Source organism: Nannobrachium achirus, assembly GCF_963921795.1.
Source record: "Nannobrachium achirus genome assembly, chromosome: 23".
Taxonomy (NCBI): domain Eukaryota; kingdom Metazoa; phylum Chordata; class Actinopteri; order Myctophiformes; family Myctophidae; genus Nannobrachium; species Nannobrachium achirus.
Window position 1 is genome coordinate 45477552 of NC_137830.1, and position 14159 is coordinate 45491710.

At 41.4% G+C, this 14159-nt stretch overlaps 1 protein-coding gene across 1 annotated transcript; it reads right to left on the reverse strand.

Moving 5' to 3' along the window:
• Window positions 1–753: 753 nt before the first annotated feature.
• phyh (phytanoyl-CoA 2-hydroxylase) lies at window positions 754–8216 on the reverse strand. The gene is made up of 9 exons (XM_080754056.1): window positions 8004–8216; window positions 7513–7565; window positions 7151–7261; window positions 4905–5073; window positions 3653–3734; window positions 2812–2993; window positions 2346–2495; window positions 1595–1729; window positions 754–1490 (listed from the first exon to the last, which is right to left on the reverse strand). Exons 1-9 carry the CDS (start codon window positions 8070–8072, stop codon window positions 1437–1439), a joined length of 1005 nt encoding a protein of 334 aa, XP_080610182.1. The 5' UTR covers window positions 8073–8216; the 3' UTR covers window positions 754–1436.
• Window positions 8217–14159: the final 5943 nt, after the last annotated feature.

The window sequence follows — 14159 nt, forward strand, 5'->3', positions numbered from 1 at the left end:
AGTTTAAATAATTTTTAAAATGATAAATACAAAACAAACGGTTTTGGACATACAAGGTTTTCACCCGACAACGACAAAATATAAATCATGTACAGTAATTGGCCCACTGGCTTGTCAGTGTCACTTGTCATGATCTGAAATGGCAAATCTTTTAGTAGCAGCAGCAGCGCTATAGAGAGAGCTCTCTCTATAGCGCGCAATAAGGGCCTCTCCAACTCTTTTTCCCGGGCTGAATCAGGGGCCCAGCACGTCCCTGACACCCACTGCGCATTTTTCGGTCTATTAGTCTAAACGCTAGGCTAAAATTGGTCTCAAAGTGAAGGTTTTTTAGACGTCTAAGCTTAGATTAGACATTGATGGCTCACTGGGCAGACAGATAGAAAATGTTACCAGAAACCCTGGTAGCAGTTTCTCACTCGCAAAGTCTGTCCCTTCATTATGTTCATTTGAAAAGACAAAATGCATTTCTATCACATCCACCCTGTTTCTATTATAATTATAAATGCCCCCTACAGTAGCCCCACCCCCAATATCTGCATATCTGTCTGGGACAAGTTTTCATGAAGTTTTAGACCATATTCATGCGGCTTAGAGAGGATGGGGCTGCCTGCAAATCATGTCTGCAAAAGAATCATATTGGACAAGAGGTGGCGTTTCAGATGAATACAACACCATGTGTGTCACACACACGCACACACATGCAATTAAAGTTTTAACATAAGATTGAATAAACCAGTAGAAAGCTGCTCGGTATCAAATTACAGTTCTGTTTATTACTACAAATATTACAGCAAGAACTGAAAGGATTAAAAAGATATAAAACAAAAGTCGAGTTAAGGCAATAAGGTGCAAAATAGATTAGCATTTTTGTGTGTCATTAATGAAGTACTACAATTTTAAACGCTGAGACAGTTTCTCTGCTTGAACACATTTCCAATTCAACAAAAATACCACACACCACCATGACACCTCTGAATCATCCCATGGCTTGTCCGCCTCTACCTGTTCCCTGCATTTTCATCTCTCCAGTTCCTTACTCACTTTCACTCTCTCCCTAATGCTTTGACTGTCTGAAACACACAGTCCTGTCTAACATATTGAGAGCAATTCTTCTGTGTCATTTGTCTCCATTTTGATTTGCATAACAATCAAATACAACACAGACCAGTGAGGGCAAAATTATAGCCTGACCCACCTGCTCAACAAAAACGACATGTATTAATAAATGTGTTATGAGCTGAATATTTCCCTCAACATTCTCTCAACTTCTAATGTCACTTGTCATGTGGGTCATTCAATGAGGTAAAAGCCTGAACCCCCCCCCCAGCAACACACTGATGATTGGCTGTTGCGGATTGACTGGTCCACAGGTCAGTCTCTAGAGATTATTAGTTAACAATAACTATCTCCCAAAGAGCTTTCATTGATTTCCTCCTTCACAGGCTGGTCCTCTCCCCTTGCACCAGGCGGCCCCTTAAGGCCCATGTGTCCTGCAGCAGAAATATAAGTAAAGCGTAAGTCTACTGAACCTCACCCTTTTTTTAATGTATTATACTGTACAATTGCATTTAAGTAATAAAATCACACATCACACCTTGAAAGTGATGCTGTCAGGCAAATCATATTTCCTGAACGCAATCTCTTTCACTTCCTTCTCAATATTCTCCTGGGTTGTTCCCTTCACGTCAATGTAATAACAGTTGGCACTAGCATAGTGGCAGGAGATGGCCTGTAAACACGCACGCACGCACGCACGCACGCGCACACACAACACACACACACACACACACACACACACACACACACACACACACACACACACACACACACAATAGAGAGGGAGAGGAGGGGTAAAGCATTGTATAATGATTATTTATTTATTTTTACTTTCCCAAAGAGGTGAATTGACCATACTTATACGGCATCCATTTTGGTCTTATGTCATACCTCTGGGGCGGGTGGGAAATGCCACCCGGACCATTATTCTCACACTTTTTGCACGACCAATGAACACTTTTTGATTGGCACTGCACTGATAAGTATTATTATTTGTTTTATGACGAGATAACGGTGAGACACTTATGAAGCACTGACTTTAATGGTTTACTTTATTTGTTTGTACCTCCGTTTACTGTTGATCTGTATTGTTGATGGTTCTTTTTTGGCTTTGTTTGCATTGTTTTTTGCTGTACACAACAGTACTTCTTTCTTTTTCATACTCTTACCTGTAACTATGTAACCTTAACTGCTGTACCGTCTCTGGGTGACTGCTGGATAATAAAGGTATCTATCCATCTACATTAGGTGGCCAAAAGGCTGCCGTGTGACTATGGAGAATCTGTTACCTTGCGGAAGCCCTCCGTCTGGTTCATCCCCGAGCCATGGATCAGCAAAGGGTGGAAGAACACTGTGTCGCCTTTCTCCATCTCCAGGTGCACCCTGGGATGCTGAGGGTCATAGTCTCGTATACCATGATACATCTTATTTACGCCACCCTGGAGGGAGTAGAGAGTAGCATTGTATGCTCTGTAAAGTGTTTATATGTGTGTGCATGCACGTTTATGCATTTGATTTGTGCATGAACAGTACATATTCATGGGTTGCATTTGTAGTCCTACACCAGCCATTTTGAGGACCAACACAGGTGTTTTGATTAGCATAGAACATTGGTTCTATGCCAAGATCAGCCAAATTGAACACCTGTTTTGGTCCTCAATATGTCCGGTTTAGGACTACAAATGCAACCCATGAATAGCTCTGCGTGCGTGCATGCGTGTATATACAGTATGTTGTATGCATGAGAGGGCATACCTCCCAGTCTGGGTAGTCATGCTCTTTCAGGGTGCCGGTGTGTGTTCCTGGCAGAACGACCAGGCAGCCATTTTGCCTGGTGACCTTCTCCATGGCCGTCCACGAGCATACAATCTGATCAGCCGGACGGAAGGGAAAGTAATGCAAGTCCTGATGCATTGGGTGGCGGGACGTCTTATTACCTGATTTAGAAATGGTAACAAGCCATTAGACAATACATAATGTAACTAAGTAATACATGTGTAAGTAATGCATGTGGTCGGTAAACTACAGATCACAATATCCCATATTCATGTGGAAGGTATTACAGAATGAAAACCGGCACATCTTGTCCACGTATCCGTGTATCTCTGAAGGTCACGCCTGACACTGTGGTTCCCCTGACACATCACTGTGACATCACCTATGTAAAAGTCCATATTGGGTATTCCCCAGAATCCCTTTTATGCCCATATATGGAGATCCCTGATGTCATCAATATTAAGCCCATATCTAACATGACTTCAAATGGGAATGCCCATATATGGAGGAAGACAGCCCATATCTGTGTGGCTGGTTCAGACAGGGATCTCCATGTATGGGTACCAGGGGTCTCCTCTCCATATATGGGTAACTGGTATTTAATGAATATGACTCCTACAACATGACTCCTACATAGTTTCCCATTTTATTACATAGTTATAAAGTTAAGATTATCACTATTTCAGATTTGAATCTGAATGCCAAATTAGGCTAGGTGAAAATGTACGTATGAATTAGGGGGCTAGGTGATAATTTTAGCATAAGATGAAGGTTATAGTGAAATGCAGGAGGTGCTATAGAGTCCATGCATGTACTGTACCTGCATCTGGAGGTTTGTTGATCAGCATGGTGTGCATGGCCATGATGTTGGGACCAGTAAAACATTCCACATACCTAAGAATCTGAGCAAAGAAAGAATACTTCTTAAATGTTCAAGTTTCATCTGTGTCGCTCTTTACTGTTAAAGGTGTGTGTGTGTGTGTGTGTGTGTGTGTGTGTGTGTGTGTGTGTGTGTGTGTGTGTGTGTGTGTGTGTGTGTTAAAACATTGGTTCTCTAAGTGCTTGGGGGGTTCCAGGGAGCCCCCAGCAAAAGTAGGTAACATATAGCATCACAATTATGTAACCCCTTTATCCATTTGTTATACAGTATCTTGGCTAATCAGAAACAGCCGTGCTGCGAGCTTGTACATCCGATATGCTTGAAAATATTTACAAAAATGTCTACCTTTTCAAGTGTGGGTCCGCAGTCAAATACATATCAATTTGGGGGTCCTTGACATGAAAAGGTTTGAGAAGCACTGTATTAACATAGGCCTATAAGGCCGGATTTACACTGCAGTGAAATCCAGCCCAAATCCGATTTGGTTCTAAAATCCGATCTTTTGGCCCGACTTTTCACACTGCATTTGCAAGTGACACAGATCTGATCTGTGCGTTTAGACTGATTTTAACAGCGGCAGCCCAAAGCTGCACTTCGTCGACATATCTGCTTTGGTTACCGTGGTAACGACGTCGGCGTCATGACGTTACGTAACAACGTTTACATTTAGGAAATGCGACATAACAGACAGGCGACAACAACAAAACAAACACACGTTACAATATTGTAATGTGTGTCTTTTCTTTACTCTTGTGTTTCGCTCTTCTCTCTGGTTTTATCTATTTAGATCACGTGTTTTCTCTCTCCTCTCTTAGTTTTTCTCATATGTTCAGCGCCACGCTGTAATCAAATAGTAAACACTCGCGCTCTGTAATGACGTCATTCGGAGCTCCGCGCTCAGGTCGCGCAGCAAGTGACGTTTGGCCAGTTTGATGTGACTTGCGTATAACTCTATGGGGTGGATGTGGTTACTGGTTTCAGACTGAGACAGATGTCCTCAGATCCGATATGGATCGGATTTGAAACCACCTCTGGATGTGGTTTTTCAAAATCGGATTTCATGTGACCTGTCTGCATTTAGACCATTTAAAAAAAATCTGATTCCACTTTTGATGTGACTCAGATCTGATTCAGGCTAGATTTCAGTGGCAGTGTAAAGCCGGCCTTAGTTACCTGTATGTGCCAACAGTACCTGCGGTAATGTGCAATATCGGAACAATTCAGGGTCTTCCTGGAAGTCCTGGAGCTTGGAGACCGCCTTCTGATCTGGGACAAACTCAGACCTCGCGATGGACACGTCTCTCATCACTACCAGCCCGGGAACATTCACTTCTCGTCTGCAAATACGCTCAAACTCACCCCTGAAGAGCATGCACGCGCACACACACACACACACACACACACACACGTGCGCACGCACGCACACACACACACACACACACACACACACACACACACACACACACACACACACACACACACACACACACACACACACACACCAGTGTTGTTTTTGACAGCAAACTTTGATTTAGTTTTAGTCATAGTCTTTTGAATAAAATGTAATTTAGTTTTAGTCATAATTTAGTCCCCTGGAAAGTTTTAGTTTTAGTCTAATTGTAGTCGACTAAATATCATCAAAGATTTTAGGCGACTAAATCCACAGTTGATTTAGTCAACTGAAATGTATTTTGGCAGGCCTTGATGACATTGTAATGGCTGATTTTACACTTGGTTGCATGCTGAAAATAGTCGATCTACAAGCTCACAACGCGTCGCAACGCGACGCGTTGTGAGCTTGTAGATCTGCTATTTTCAGAGAGCAACCAAACATGAAATGACTCTTCTCCACTAGTCCCTCCATAAAGTTTTAGTCTAGTTTTTTATTTTGTTGACGAAATTGTCAATATATTTATTAGTCTTAGTTTTAGTCATCACAGCTTAGTTTTTATTTAGTTTTTATTTCGTTTTCGTCAGTGAAAAAAACACAGTCGACAAACATTTTTCGTCATAGTTTAGTCGACAAAAACAACACTGACACACACACACACACACACACACACACACACACACACACACACACACACACACACACACACACACACACACACACACACACACACAGAGGGATAGAGACAGAGTGTGTTCAGTTCTCCTCAGGGAAGATGGGATCTGTTCTCCTCTGCTCTCTTCAGCACCAGTGAATAAACACAGCTGGTTTCTCCTTGTGTCTCCCTCTGTCAGTAACAGAGTAGGAGCACCGTCTAGTCTGTCTTACTGCCTCACATGGCATAATTCATTTGAACTAGAAATGATCTGCATGTCTGCAACGCTAACACTGCATCAATTAAATACCATTTACTTTACCGGTATATGGTAACCGGAAGGCTCGCCTGACGAACATACACCGGGGCGTTTTACTGAGGAGAAGGTTAGAAATAAGTTTAAGGTTAGGCATAGTTTTACTGAGGTTAAGATTAGGGATAGGGTGAGGTTTTGGCACGGTTTTACTGAGGTTAAGGTTAGAAATAAGGTTAGGTTTAGGTAGAGCTGTCACGATAAATGTAAATTAATTTCGATTAACGATTTATTCTTCATCGATATATTTTTCAACATGGAAACGATTATGACGATTTTGCAAAATAATTGTGACAGGCCTAGGTTTAGGCATAGTTTACTGAGGTTATGTTTAGGAATACCAGGTAGAGACGGCCCAGAGATTGCCGGAATTGCGCCCGGGGCGATTGTGTTTTGGGGCGAGCGTTTTGGTATTTATTTATACATAATTATTCCCCAACAATATTATTATTTACAGTACACCGTACAATTTTATAGCCACATAGCACGCAATATTATCTGGCTCTGTTTTCCTGTAGGAGAACTAATTCCGAATGCCAGAAAACTCGTCCTCTTTCAAAGTCGCCCCAAACTCGTTTCCCAACGGGTCTGTGGCCTTAAGCTAGATGAAGATTAGACTAAAATCAAATTTGTGCTTCTGGGGGTCCCTGGAACAAAAAGTTTGTAATAGGGGTCCATCCGTGGAACCAAATATTTTGAGATGGGGGTCCACGGCCAAAAACACATTTTGGGGGTCCTTAACCACTGATAGGCACCTTCTACAAATGTCTTCTAAATCATAACAATTTTCTGAAAAAAACTTATGTTGCCATCAGTGTTTCTCAAACTTTGTCATGTGAATGACCCCCAGAATGATATGTATTTGGCTAGGGACCCCCATCACAAAATATTTTGTTCCAGGGACCCCCAGAAGCAAATATTTGATTTTAGTCTATTCTGCATCTAGCTTAAGGCCACAGACCCGTTGGGAAACGAGTTTGGGGCGACTTTGAAAGAGGGCGACTTATCTGGCTACCCTAATTCCATCTATAGTGATCTGATCTGACAGTTTGTGGTGATGTTAATGTGTTGTCACCGCACCTGAACCTGTCGATGTCCTCCTCAGACACCAAGTTCTTGATGAGGACGAAGCCATTCGTTTCATAGGACAGCCGCTGCTCAGTGGTCAGCAGGTCATTGTCATGTGTGTACCTATGAAAACAGACTGTTATGAAAACATGCTGCAACAACGTTGATCTATGGACTACCATCCCAGATACATGGGGGTAATGTGTGTCAAAGGTGAAGAAGCAGCTGCTTGTAATATAACAGGTAAGGGCCTAGTGTACCATATGAGGATACTAGATACAAATTATGAATAGAAATAGAAATATTACGGCAGTGTTTTTTTCTTTTATTTTTTTTACATTTACAGAAGTGAATAAAATAAAACATAAACTTACCTAAGCACTTGTGGGTGATAGTAGGCAACTTGGCCAGAAGTGGGCGAGGCTTGCTAATAATGAAATCAGTCAAGGGCTGTATTAAAAAGCTTGTTTATATTGTCTACAAAGAATATGTCTATAATATAGAATATTATATATTCCGCTTGCAGATCATAGGTTCGCTACTTCAACGAGACAACGACCACGAAAACAATATAGACAATGCCATGTCTATGCATGAAATATCCAAAACAAACACCATGCAGAGCTGGCAAAATCCTCGGAGGTGGTCTGATCGCTCATCGTAAATATATACAACATTTAAAAATACATGTGAATTACATGGAAATAGTTTCGCAGCGGCCTGCTTCGTATTTCCAGCACCGGGCTCTATTTCCTGGCTCCGCCGACACGGTGTGCCACAATCCAGGCATAGCTTCGAGAGGCGAGCGTGCACATCATGTACAAGCTGTTTGTTTATCATACACAATAACATCTGAAAAGGATACGACAAAATCACAAGACCTTCGGTCCAGATGACTGAAGACGACTTTGAGCCTCTCCGCAGCACGCGACATTTCCCCAAAATGAATAACCTTGTATTAACACTGTTAATAACAGTTACCGGTAACTTTGTCTCTTTATGTCTCACAGAGTCACAAGCAACTATCGCGCAGTCTGTCCTCTCGTCATCATCAGTCGTCCTCTGCTACACTCATATATCTATGGCTACACTTATGCAATTAAGTGAAGTGGGCACACTTACATATAGGTCAGAGTGCATGTGGTGGAAAAAAGTAGTAGAGTAAGGTGGGGTAAAAGGCCCCCCCTAAGGATAATGTCTATTTTATGACCAATTAAAATACATTTTGATATTAATTCAGTATGTACATGTTAACAATGCTTTACCCAATACACCTATATGGGCACCATGTTGAAAAATTAGATACATTTGATTTTATAGTACAAAAAGAAAAACATGTAAAAAGGGCCTATTGCCCCACTACTGGGGTAATAGGCCCCCCTCTATGGGGTAATAGGCCCCCTTCTATGTCCTGGAGCAGAATAAGTGCTACAATCATGAAAATTGTCATGAGCATTTTCCATGGGTCACTTGACAAGATAATTGTCAGAGGAATTTGAATTTTCAAGATGGTGGCCATTTTTCAAGATGGCTGACACCTTAGTGGAGCAGTTATGTGATATAATAGTTTATTTGGTGATATAAGTATGAAAATTGGCATGAGCAGTCTCTGTGGGTCACTTGACAATTAGCCACCCACAGCTACTTGAAATTTCAAGATGGCGGACATTTTTCAAGATGGCGGACACCTTGTGGAGCAGTTAAGTGATATAATGGTTTATTTGGTGCTCCACTAAGGTGGTGGCCATCTTGAAAAATGGCTGCCATATTGAAATTTCAAGTAACTGTGGGTGGCTAATTGCCAAGTAAGTCTGGGTTTCCGAGGCTAATTGCCAAGTGACCCACAGAGACTACTCATGCCAATTTTCAGGCTTGTATCACCAAAATACCCAGGGGGCAAAGGAAGGTGTGCTGCATTTTCCCCCCGACATAAAAAGTTGTCCACCAAAAATATTATCTATGACCCAGTAGGATCACAACCTATATGGACAACCCGGTCAATTTGTACAACAAAGTCCAATATGGCCGCCTCAATATTAGCCCCTATTAGTTTTAATGGGGGGCAACATTTTAAACTGAGGGATATTTCCACGAAACGTCACAGGTTGATCAATGGTATACATATGAAAATTTTTTGTATTGCAAGTTTCCATGAAATCCAATATGGCCGCCACAATATGGCCGCCATAATGTAAGGACCCAGAAAATAGGTTTTGCCTCTAACTTCTGAACCAGATGAGCTAGAAACGCAAACTTGGTGTCTATTTCATGGTGTCTGACCATGGGAGACTCAATGGAATAGCTAATTTTATTATTGGGTGTGTCTGGACCTTTATTGTGCATATTTGCAAGATGGTGGATTCCCAAAATAGAGCTTTAACATAATTTCTACCATGATTGTTGACTGCTTTTGCAAATACGAGCAATATGAATCCATTTGCTAAGATTTATGGCACAGAAGGGACTTATACCTGTATTATTCTTGAGTTTGCAAGTTGTCAAAATGGCTGTAAACGAGATATTATATTTCCTGTCCGATTCTACTGTATGTAGTTGTAGCAATGACTTCAGATAAAATCAGAGACCAAAACAATGTATCTTAGAAATTATTTTTTAATAAAAAAAAAAAGAAAAAAGAGATTATCTCAATGAAATGAATGCAACTGCCTTTTTGGGTCTTTCACACATAGACATGCACATGCTTTCCAACAACTTCAGCTTCAGGGAAATTATAATGAACACATGATTAAAACAGGCTGCATTATAATGCAAATAATTGCTAGTCACTATCACTGTCATGTGTACCTATCCTGCTGCATCTTGTCTCCAGTCCTTGGCAACGACACCCCAAGTAGCATGCAATTCCCTTCTTCGCACCTGAAGTTCAATCACCCGAGAGAGACTTGGAGTAGAACCGCTGCTCCTTCACTTGGAAAGGAGTCAGCTTAGGTGGTTTGGGCATCTAGTACGGATGCCCCCCGAGCGCCTTCCTAGGAAGGTCCTCGATGCACGTCCCACTGGGAGGAGACCCCATGGCAGACCTAAGACCAGATGGAAGGATTATATATCCAGACTGGCCTGGGAACGCCTCGGTATACTCCCAGAGGGAGTGGAGGAAGTTGCGCAGGATAAGGAAATCTGCGACCCGATTCCGGATAAGCGGTTGAAGATGGATGGATGGATGGATGGCACATGAACAGTTTTTCTGGCAGCCTTTGATACAGCTACATGATATTGCCTTGTCCATTGATATAGGCCAGGCTGGCTCTGTAGATGTACAGGGGACTGCCTTCCCATCACTGAGACCATCCATATTCAGTGAAGCAAGGGATGTCTGGCTTCGCGATGTGTGCAGTTTTATCTATTATGGCTGCAAGAGCAGCTCTTTTCAGGTGCAGGCCAAAGGCATTTTCTGTAGGTGGCAGCAGCTTCAACAGGGTTGATCGGTTATTTAGGAACTTGTACACTCTCAGCTTTGCCAGGTCAAAGTCCTCCGAATGGTCAGAATGGTTTTGATGCATATACAGCTATTGTGAGGTCTCTAGCCTGATTCTTGACATCCTCTGAGAGGGAATAAGAGGAATTTTCACCAAACTCCTGAAGTGCAGGGAGATCTAGACCCATGCTGGTCTTGAACCATGCCTTCTTTCCAGTGAAAAAGGGATATCTGGTGGTATCTCTGCCACTCAGGCTGTGAATAAAGGGCAGGGCACGACACTGTGCGAGTCCAAGGGCTGAGACCATGTGATGGATAGGAAGATATGCATCCTGCTCTGTTCTCACCCACAGCTCTGGAAGGTCTAGGAGGTGGGTGGCAGCATGATATAGATGCCTATATCATGCTGCCGCCATGGGAAGGCAGTCCCCTGTCCATCTACAGAGCCAGCCTGGCCTATATCAATGGACAAGGCAAGATCATGTAGCTGTATCAAAGGCTGCCAGAAAAACTGTTCATGTACGAAGAAGGGAATTGCATGCTACTTGGGGTGTCGTTGCCAAGGACTGGAGACAAGATGCAGCAGGATAGGTACACATGACAGTGATAGTGACTAGCAATTATTTGCATTATAATGCAGCCTGTTTTAATCATGTGTTCATTATAATTTCCCTGAAGCTGAAGTTGTTGGAAAGCATGTGCATGTCTATGTGTGAAAGACCCAAAAAGGCAGTTGCATTCATTTCATTGAGATAATCTCTCTCTTTTTTTATATTTTTTTTTATTAAAAAATAATTTCTAAGATACATTGTTTTGGTCTCTGATTTTATCTGAAGTCATTGCTACAACTACATACAGTAGAATCGGACAGGAAATATAATATCTCGTTTACAGCCATTTTGACAACATGCAAACTCAAGAATAATACAGGTATAAGTCCCTTCTGTGCCATAAATCTTAGCAAATGGATTCATATTGCTTGTATTTGCAAAAGCAGTCAACAATCATGGTAGAAATTATGTTAAAGCTCTATTTTGGGAATCCACCATCTTGCAAATATGCACAATAAAGGTCCAGACACACCCAATAATAAAATTAGCTATTCCATTGAGTCTCCCATGGTCAGACACCATGAAATAGACACCAAGTTTGCGTTTCTAGCTCATCTGGTTCAGAAGTTAGAGGCAAAACCTATTTTCTGGGTCCTTACATTATGGCGGCCATATTGTGGCGGCCATATTGGATTTCATGGAAACTTGCAATACAAAAAATGTTCATATGTATACCATTGATCAACCTGTGAAGTTTCGTGGAAATATCCCTCAGTTTAAAATTTTGCCCTATTCACCCCCCATTAAAACTAATAGGGGCTAATATTGAGGCGGCCATATTGGACTTTGTTGTACAAATTGACCGGGTTGTCCATATAGGTTGTGATCCTACTGGGTCATAGATAATATTTCTGGTGGACAACTTTTTATGTCGGGGCAAATGCAGGTTTCCCAAAAAAAGGCTGGTTTGACCCAAATAACCCTTTATATCACATAACTGCTCCAATTAGGTGTCAGCCATCTTGAAAAATGTTTGTCATCTTGAAAGTGTCCATTTCAAAGTGACCCATGGAAACTGCTAATGCCAATTTTCACGTTTGTATCATTAACTGAACGATTCTGCCAAAAATAAGCAGTTATTCTCTCCATGGGGCAAAAAGCCTCCGGGGGCTTCTTACCCCACACGAGGGGGGGGCCTATTACCCCAACGCTGTCATTGCAAAGAGTGTCATCTTAAATCTTAAACCTTTTTTATTTTTTTATTGTTTTAAGTTGATAATTTATCATAAGGCCTTCCTAATGATATACAAAAAATAAGTGAAGAGGTTCAACTTATTTACACCGAGTTTGGAACATTTTCACAGTGACAAAGAATTAGATCAGTTTATCTTAAATGTGTTTGATTGAGAAAGTTATGACCTGGATTAAGGTGAGACAATGAAATGTTGTATCCATGAAGAGCTAAGGATGCCAGGAATGTGCTGAAATATTTTTTTTTGCCACCTTGTAGTTCTGTAGTCAAATACAGCTGGGGGGCTTATTACCCCAGGGGGGCCTTTTCCCCCACTCTACCCTACTATAGGCCTACTCACATTTCTTACTTGAGTAAAAAGTAAATACTATGTTACAACTAGTGAAAGTCCTGAATTCAAGATTTGGGCTACTTGAGTATTAATTAGGCTACACCAATATTGGCATCAAATAAGCTATAGCCTACATTAAACATCTTTTGAAAATAGCAGATCTACAAGCTCACAATGCGTCACATCTAGTAGTAGGCCTAATTAGTAGACTAACTAGGCCTATAAGTACACTATTTGCCTCTGAGATGTGGAGTGGAGTAGACGTTAAAAAAGTAGCCTATTGAAAATTAGAAATATGCCTATAGTAAAGGTAGGCCTACCTCAAAATTGTAAGCTTATAAGTAAAAGTAGGCCTACTTACTTTAAACGTTACTTTACAACACTGATAACTGTCATACCTGCCAACCTCATTGGGGGGGATTTATTTATTAGCCTACTAATTACAAAAGTGACATAAAAGGTAGGATCTCCCTTAAGTTGGCCTTGTACCAGTGATTTGTACTGTCATGAAATTAAACTGTACCTTTTCCTATGCAGCCTTTTAATAAATTTTTACAACCACAATGTTAACTTTAATCCAGTAGGAGGCGCCACATAACAACTAACAGAACACATTGATGGTTAAAAAATGTGCACAAATTGCACAATTTATTAAAGCAACAATACCCTACTGTAGCCTATCTTACTTATGGGACAGATGTCATATAATTATTACTTTCAGCTAGTTCTATAGAGAGTGATCTACTGGCCTAACATCTTGATCTACAGTAGTGTAGTACCCTACTGTAGCCTATCTTACTTATGGGACAGATGTCATATAATTATTACTTTCAGCTAGTTCTATAGAGAGTGATCTACTGGCCTAACATCTTGATCTACAGTAGTGTGGTTGTGAAAGATTCCCAGCTCCTCCTGCCATTGACATTGAGTCAAAGTGCATGTCCTCCTAGGCCAGTGTTAGTGTTAGGCAGCCAGGACTGGCCGGCCAGCGATATCTGGCCTGGCAAATTAGTTAATATTTTACAAATTACGTGACAGTAAGCTAGTAGTGATATTCAAAGTGGGCCTGGGGACCCCCAGGGATCCTCGGAGGGATCCAAGTGGGTCCCAGCTAAATTACTGATAGTTCAGAACTGAATTGACCCTAAAAGGTCAGTACAAGAGTGTACAAATGGTCACTATTTGTTGTAGTTACAGAGAATGTACACATTTGTACGCTCTGTTATGGGGTCCATGACCACAATTTGCATATCAAACTGGGGTTTGTTGAATTAAACCACTGGGCTATAATGTCCAAATAGAGAATCTACCCCACCTGTAGATTTTCTTTATCCATGTTCAGAGAATATGCATCTGTTTCATAAAGTTTCTCCCCATTAGAGACCTTGAGCTATAAAAGAGCTTGTTTATCTCCATTCGAAAGGGAGTCTGTCTGTGTCCAGATATTCTTT

Bases quoted from the DNA above. Each gene is read 5' to 3' on its own strand.
- phyh (XM_080754056.1), bottom strand. From the start codon at position 8,072: ATGTCGCGTGCTGCGGAGAGGCTCAAAGTCGTCTTCAGTCATCTGGAC. The intron at 2,994-3,652 runs GTACAGTACATG...TTTCTAAATCAG, and splicing joins CAACAAACCTCCAGATGCAG to GTAATAAGACGTCCCGCCAC. The intron at 2,496-2,811 runs GTATGCCCTCTC...TACTCCCTCCAG, and splicing joins ATGACTACCCAGACTGGGAG to GGTGGCGTAAATAAGATGTA.